At 44.2% G+C, this 8,539-nt stretch overlaps 1 protein-coding gene across 1 annotated transcript in view; it reads left to right on the top strand.

The window, feature by feature from the left end:
• ENOX2 (ecto-NOX disulfide-thiol exchanger 2) overlaps positions 1-8,539 on the top strand; it is a 102,598-nt gene that overhangs the window by 33,531 nt on the left and 60,528 nt on the right. Inside the window, exon 3 of the mRNA XM_042782944.1 lies at positions 7,670-7,825. Within this exon, the coding sequence (XP_042638878.1) occupies positions 7,670-7,825 (156 nt within the window). The remainder of the gene's footprint in view (positions 1-7,669; positions 7,826-8,539) is intronic.

An 8,539-nucleotide genomic window follows, 5' to 3' on the forward strand; every position in this document is an offset into this window, starting at 1 on the left:
TGGGCAATCTACTTCCGTAGTGATACTGCCTCAGAAACCCATGGAGGGGTTGCTATGAGTCGGATCCAACTCAATGGCAGTGATTAGTGGCGTAGTAGTATGGCCATATATATATTGAATATCTCAAAAAGGAAATTATAGATGTGAAGATAAGCAACCCCAAGATATCCTCCTGGGCAGGAACATTAGAAATCTCATTATAGGTTGAATAGGTAGATCCTGAGCTTAATCTGACAAGGGGTATTTTTCCCCCCTGTGGCCCCATGGACTTTGTGGGAATCAGTGTAGACTAATGATTGGAAGCATGTTTACCATGTACTGTGTGACTTTAGGAACTCTGATGGCGTAGTGCCTAAGGCATTTGACTGCTAACCAGAAGGCTGGCTGTTCAAAGCCACCAGCCACTCCTCGGAAGGAAAACTGGGCAATCTACTTCTAAAGAGAAACTGCCTCAGAAACCCAAGGAGGGGTCACTATGAGTTGAAATGGACTTGACTGCAGTGAGTTTTTTTTGGTTTTTGTGTAACTTTGTTGTTGTTGTTGTTGTTGTTGTTATTTGCCATCGAGTCACACCCGACTCATAGCAACCCCTCCTTGGGTTTCCAAGGCAATATCACTATGGATGTAGATTGCCCAACCTTCCTTCCGAGGAGTGGCTGGTGGGTTTGAACCACCATCCTTCTGGTTAGCAGTCAAAGTGCCTTAGGTACTATGCTACAACTTTAGTATGTTGTATTTATGAGCTCTGGTAGCACAGTGCCTGAAGGCGTCTGACTGCTAACCAGAAGGTTGGTACTTCAAACCCATCAGCCACTCTGTAGAAGCAGGACTGGGTAGTCTACTTCCATAAAGATTTACCACCTCAGAAACCCAAAGGTGGGTACTATGAGTCAGAATGGGCTCAACAGCAGTGTGGTTTTTTTTTTCATTGTTTATTTATGGGCTTCAATTTTATCATCTGTAAAAAAGAAATAATAATAATGATATTGTCCATCTCTTATAGTTGTTGTGAAGATAAAGTAAAATGATGTGTATAAATCCCAGAACTTCAGAAATACTCAATTAATGGGTAGCTAATATTATGGACACACATACCCATTCTTGTCATGAAAATGAAGATGGCATTTCAAGGGAAGAAATCCAGTGTGAACTGGCCTGCCAGCAAATATTAAGTGTTAAACCATAAAGTGGTGTGGTGTCCTTGTCAAAACTAAAAGATGAGCAACCTCTGAGATGTCTAGGGTTTTCTCAACATCCATAGTCTTAATGCATCCAGCAGAATGTTAGTCATCTGGCGTTCTTCCAGTTGGCCCTTCCACACAGCAAAAGTACAGTGGCAGCAATTGCTCAAAACAGTAGCTCTGGGGCCCTGCAGGAACCCACTATCTTGTTAATAATCTGAGAAAAACCATGAGCAGTCCAGTTTAGGTACTTAGTGTACCTCTATTTTCATTCTTTGAAAATTCTTAATCTTTTAACCAATCACACTCTACTTCCCAGCCATGTTAGATTTTCTGCTTATCTATTGCTGTCTAACAAACTACCTTAAAAACTTAGCCACTTAAAACACAATCATTTTATTATATTTCAAGATTTTCTGCATGAGGTATTTGGACAGGACTTAAACGGATAGTTCTGTTCAACATGGTATTGTTGGGCTGGCTCAGCTGATACAGGCTGGTCTGGAGAATTCAAGACAACTTCACTCAGAAGCCTGGCTCCCTGGAAGGGACAGACAGAAGACTGGACTCAGCTGGGCCCCTCTCCTTTTCCGTTTAATCTAAAGCCCTCTCTGCACGATCTCCCCAGCATGGTTACTGGACTTCTTACATGGCAGCTCAAAGCTCCCAGAGTCCATGTTCCCAGAGACAAGAAGTGGAAATTGCTTCTCTCTTAAGGCCTGGGCCTGAAAAATGACACAATACCCCTTCTGCCATATTCTATTGGCCAAAGCAGTGGCAGAGAGCTCATTATGATTCAAAGTGGGTGTAATAGACCCTCACCTCTTGATATATTCACCTTTAATCCATCACACTGGGAAAAAAGACCTGTATGGAAGCATCATGTTGTTCATCTGCCTTGTTTTTCAGCATACCTGTTACACCTTATACCTGCTTTTATTCAAGCAGGTGTCATACTACATTGAGAGGCAGTGTGTGGCTAAGAACATTAGTTAAATGAGTCACTGGGCCTAGGGGCTCAGGATCATAGTCTCGGGGGACACTAAGGTCAGTTGGCATAACATAGTTCACAAAGACAGTGTTCTACATTCTACTTTGGTGAATAGTGACTAGAGCCTTAAAAGCTTGCAAATGGCTATCTAAGGTGCAACTATTGGTCTCTCCTTGTCTGGAGCAAATTAAAAAAATGAAAGACACATGAAAACAGTCCAAAGGACTAATGGGCCATGCAAAGCTCAGCCTCCACAACCCTGAGACCAGAAGAACTAGATGGTGCTCGGCTACTACTGCTGGCTGCTTTGAAAGTGATCACAATAGGAGATACCAGATAGATTGTGAGAAAAATGTGGAACAAAACTCAAAATCATAAAAAAAAAAGACCAGGTTTACTGATCTGATAGAGACTGGTAGAACCCCCACGACTGTGGTCCTTAGTCACCCTTCAAGCCTGGAACTGAACTCATCCCTGTGGCTCCACTTTCAGCCAAATAAAACCTAGACCTGTAAGGTGAACAGTAACACCAGGAAGGTACCCATTCCTTAGAACAATCAACCACATGAGATCAAAATGGCACCATGTGCCCAAGGATAAAGCTCAGAAGGCGTAAGGGATAGGAGAGAAGGAAGAACGGAAATGGGGAACACAGGGAGGAGTGCTGTTGCAGCGTGGGGATTGCAGTCACAATCACAAAACAAAATGTGTATGAACTGATGAATGGAAGACCAATTTTCTCTAAATTTTCACCCAAACCACAATAAAAAAAAAATTAAAAAAAAAAGTTAGACCAACCTGGATTTGAATCCTGGCTATATAACCTTAGGCAAGTAACAAAATCTTTCTGAGCCTCAGTTTCTTTATCTAAAAAATGAAGATGAGTAATAGTACCTACTTCACAGGTCTGTTGGGAAAAGAAACAAGACTGTGAGGTCAAGGATTTTGTCTTATTCATTCCTTTGACCCCAACACCTGGCACAGGGCCTGGCACCAAAATATTAGATGGGTGGGCATATGGATAACTAGACAGCCACATAGAAATTACATGTGCCTCTATTGTAACTTCCTGGCTCAGATGTGTACAGAGAATCCCAAACACAAACCCACTGGTTTCCGAGGCTTTACAGAAGCAGACTACTTCATCTTTCGCCCACGGAGTGGCTAGTGAGTTCAAACGGCCAACCTTTTTGATTAGCAGCCAAATGCTTTAACTACTATGCCACCAGAGTGCCTTGTGCAGAGAATAGAGAGTAATAATTTTGCCAGATAATTACTGTAGGTTGAGTAAACACAAGCTGATAGGCCGCAGGAAAACTTAAGGCTACACTGAAACATTTCTTGAAATCATGTAGTAGAACTGCAACTCTGAGGAGCAATCTGACCCAGCTAACACAAAGCATTTGGAACACTTCGGTGTGCTGGGACTTTGAGAAATGCAAGAAGCAGGAAAAGGAATACAGACTCACACCTTACGGCTCTCCCAGCAATAGCCACAGCAAGAGCCAAGGAGGTGGTGGGAGAATGGTGCTAGAAGAAGACAGGGTAACAACAAATAGAATTTATTTAAGTAATTTTATTTGTTTGTTTATTCACTTATTTAACAGTATTAATTGTAAAAAATGACTGGGGGAATAGCTTGGCCTTTTCCACAATCCTTTTAGATCATTTCAAATCTCTTTTAGGGGTTTGAATTTCTGATATAAGAGGCACTAGCATGAGGTGAACAGTTGAAAATTTGAAAAAGAAAAAGAGGCAATAGCATGTATTTGTTGGCAGTATTCCTCCAGCCAGACCAGGGGACTGGAAAAGGGACTGAATTTCTCTGATGTGATTCCCAATGTGTGTTAAATTGTTGACTTGTTTGACTCTTCAGGTTGAGGGTTGCTATGAGCCAGAATCCATTCGATGGCAGGCAGTGGGCAGTGGTTGTTCTCCTTTGCAATACTTGCATAAAGCCATGATTCAAAATGGTTATTTCCCTGGTTGGCACTGGAAATCCACTTCCACTCTGGTGCTTGTTAGTTGAAGATAAAAGAAATACTGAATGTGATGGAGCTTTTTGAAATATCATGGCACATGCTGGACACTGTCACCTATGGTATTCTTAGCCTATTGAATGCAAGGCAGAAGGGGAGTTTATCTACTCTGGCTTTAGCCATATGTCATGAATACATTTGCTTTTAAATGAAATTCATAAAATATTAATGCAATCACACCAAACAGCAGAGTGGTAAGTACATCAGTCAGGAGTTATATTTATCCTGTGTATTTGTTTTTTGTTTGTCTCCATTTATTAGTAGACAGTACATGGAGACAGGCATTTCCTTCTCAGTCGCCAAGGCAGGGCTTGCTTAATGCACTGATGTTTCTGTAATCTGTGATAAAGTAGACTTATGAGTGACAGAAGTATATGAATAACAATGAGGAGGTAGGCAGAACAATGAAAGGAAGAGAAACATTGCAGTAGGAGTGGGGAAATGCATGTGATTGTTAAATTGGCACACAATCTAATCTGATCTTTTCCTAACAAAAATTAACAGTTTGCAAATGGGTGAGATAACACTAACAATTTCTCCAAATTTTTTTGCACAAGAAATCAAATTTTCCAGACATAAGTGCCACCTGAACCACAATGCTCTTATTCTATCCTATAGGGCAACAGGCTGCCAGGGCCCTTACATTTTCCAGGATTGAAAGGGAGTGCTCGAGCCCTTTCCTGCATAGAGCCTGACATGTAGGATTGTAACAAACCCCTGTGGAATGTGAATTTATCAGTGTGCGCATGCGTGTTCTGAACAGAAGGAAGGAAACTTACCAATCGAGAGTACCTGCCCCACCAGACGTTTTCATATCTGTTCTGTCCTTTCATCCTTTGAGCATCAATTATCATCAATTATCCCTCCTTTTACCTAAAAAGAAATTAAGAAACTTTCCTCAGGGTGGCATAAACACTGCTGGAGGAGTGTGGGGTGTGTGTGTGTATGTGTGTGTATGTACATATGCACACACATGCATGTTAGGGGAGATGACATATGAGGACTAGAAGTAAATATGCTTTCAGGAAAATAAAAATTCCTCTTGGAAGATTTTTTTTTTTTTGCTCCCATAAACATTTCCAGTGTCTTGACCTCTCAGGAGAGGCCTGTGGAGGACAAGGGCTGGCCTGGCTCACTTAGGCTGGCTCTATAATGAGGGATGCCCATGTGCCACCCACCTGGCCATCTGCCCCTGCTCCCAAGACTCCCTCTTACTGAGCCTGTTGGGACTGCAGTTCTGCTTCTGTGGGAACCTTATGTCCACCTCCTCCAATATCTTAGAGAGCCACCCAGGGGGTTTCAGGCCCACCATAGCCTGTGTGTGTTGAAGGAGGTAGAGCTGTTGGGGGAGGGGCTGCTGCGGCAGCTGTCCCTGGGTTACCAGAACTCTTTATGCACCCCTTTGTGTTCCACTGCGCTGAGAGCGGGGGAAGGGCAGAGAAATAAAGTAGAGTACTTTCTGGTCTCGAAACAGTTACAGTTTTGATACAGAGTGAAAATTTAAGCAATGAAATGAGTACCAATCTCAGACTTGGGAAACAGAGCCCCTGCCCTGGCCTGCAGCTTGGGGGAGGAGGGGCCTGCTCTGATGTCTAACTTAGTATTTTCTAAGTCCTCCAACAGAGCTCTGGTGACACAGTGGTTAAAGCACTTAGCTGCTAGCCAGAAGGTTGGCAGTTCGAACATGCCAGCCACTCCGTGGGAAAACGATGAGGCAGTTGGCTTCCGTAAAGATTTACAGCCTTCGAGACCCTATGAGGCAGTTCTACTTTGTCTTCAGGGTCACTATGAGTCAGGATTGACTCGGATGCCAGTGGGTTTGGGTTGGTTTTCCTCCAGTGCTGGCCGGGCATGAAGTCCCATCAAGGAAAGTGCTCAGAATCCAGACCAGGCCCTGCATGGGTTCTGGTTCCGCCAGAAGCATCTTCTATGAGATTTCCCATTTCCCTCCAGTGTGTGGGACTGGCCAGGACTTGCAGTGTCATCTGAGCTAGGAATCCCAGTCCCAAACAGAACCCACATGGGCCCCAGTCTCCATTTCTCCCTTTCAGGGCACTCTGTAATCTTTAACACACCACACACACACACACACAGTCAACCAGATGCCCCAAGGAATTTCAGTATTAACACCTCTAGAGCCTGCCCAAAGTCTTGGCTCCAGGAGGGTAACCTGGTAAGGCAATCATTCCGTGCCGCTAGTGCGGCAGTTCTTTCCTGACATTGTGTGAGATTGAGCCACCAGAATGGCAATGATGCCGATGTGGCGTGAATCACATTCTGTATATAGACAGGGGTCCCCCAAAACTTTTGTTTGGGGGTCACCACACGCATCCTGGAGGCAGAATGAAACAATCAGAGAGGGGTACAAAATGAAAAATCAGTCCCAGTAGGTGCAGAGTCAATAGTTTTTTGGACACAGAATTAAGAGTGAACCAGAATTGTCTGGAAAGGTTTATGCAGGGAGGATGGACTTAAGCCAAGCCTTGAAGCATGCGGACAACTTGAGGAGGCACAGATGATTTCAGACAAGGAGCACAACCTGAACAAAGGCACAGTGGCTAGTTCTTTATTGAGCATTTCTGTGCTTAGCACTGTGCTGAGCACACGAAAATCATTGTTCAGTTTACTCCTCACAGCGTCCTGCAAGGTAGGTTGTTGTTGTTGTTGTTGTTATGTGCCCTCAAGTCAGACCCTACTCATACAACCCCTCCTTGGGTTTCCAAGGCAGTATCACTCCGGAAGTAGATTGCCCAAAGGTAGGTTGTATTCACCCTATTTTGAAAACGAGGAAGCAGAGGTTTAAAAGGTTTCTCCAGTTAAGCAGAGTGCAACTAGGACCCAGGCCTGCCTGATCCCCCAAACTGTGCACTCTTAACCTAATGCTGTACCACAGAGAGAAAGGAACCATCGTTGTGTGTACAGAGAACAGCAAAGAGCTTTGTCTGAATAGAGCAGTGGGTACTGGGAACCAGTGAAAGGTGAGCTCAGTAGACAAAGCACAGTCATATTATGAAAGGCCTTGGATGTCAAAATGAGATGCAGGGGCTTAACTAGGCACTGGTCGAACAGCAGTCCCATGCCAAAAGGATAATGCACACTAATAATACAACATTTAAGACCCAACTCTGCTGAGTCCCATGATTTCTGAAATATTTTGCCTCTACCTTAGAAAGGGGAGCTCTGGTAGCATAGTGCCTAAGGCACTGGACTGCTAACCAGAAGGCTGACGGTTCAAACCCACCAGCAACTCCTCGGAAGGAAGATGGGGCAATCTACTTCCGTAGTGATACTGCCTTGGAAACCCAAGGAGGGGTCGCTATGAGTCAGGTCTGACTCGATGGCACATAACAACAACAACCTTAGAAAGGGTTTTGGTTTGAGATTTGAAAGGCAACATTCTGTCTCCACTTGACCTTGCCTGGTATCATTTATTGTTTTCTCTCTCTCTTCTTTTTTAGATTTCGATCCTGCTCTTGGAATGATGACTGGAATTCCACCCATAACTCCAATGATGCCTGGTTTGGGAATCGTACCTCCGCCAATCCCACCAGATATGCCAGTAGTGAAGGAGATCATACACCGTAAAAGCTGCACGCTCTTCCCGCCAAATCCAAGTAATGTGCTGTTTTTTCTCCCCATGAGTCACAATGTGCTGGTGTCTAAAGAAAATTTCTATCTTTTCAAAAACACCCAAGAGGTTCATAGATGCACATTCAGAAGCTCCCCTTAGAAAACGGAAAGGAGGGAAGTGTTCTGTTACTACACAAGGCTGAATTTCACACACAAACAGTGGATTATGTGTGCTGGTTGCAGTGCAAAGGGAAAAACCTGTTTCTGCCGCTGTCTGGGAAGGAATCCCAGCGTGCTGGTACAGAAGGAGGCACTCAGCGCAAACTGCTCACCGTAGGCGCTGGCGTTTGCAGTCTCTTCTTTTCATAACTAGCCCACACGGTGGTGGCAATGGCAGACGTAGACCATAGTCTGAGCCAACCTGAGGCACATGAGAATATACAGCTGGTGCTAAGAATTCTCCTCTGCTACCAGCTAGTCACATATCCCTGGAATGACTGCCATTCCAGTGACAGGCTGCAATAGACAGTGATGTGCAGATCAACTAACTGTGAGGACAAAGAGGAATATAAGCCTAAGTCAAACCCCATGCAGCCATCCAGTCACTACAGATCATGGGGAAATGATCGAGGGATCTGTCTTTTCAATAATGAATAGGCTTCTCCTTGTTGTTGTTGTTGTTAAGTGCCGTCGAGTCGTTTCCGACTCATAGCGACCCCATGCACAGCAGAACAAAACACTGCCCGATCCTGCACCAG

The sequence above is a fragment of the Orycteropus afer genome, unplaced genomic scaffold (genome assembly GCF_000298275.1).
Source record: "Orycteropus afer afer isolate SDZICR_OR568_19922 unplaced genomic scaffold, OryAfe1.0 scaffold00538, whole genome shotgun sequence".
NCBI classification, from domain to species: Eukaryota; Metazoa; Chordata; class Mammalia; order Tubulidentata; family Orycteropodidae; genus Orycteropus; species Orycteropus afer.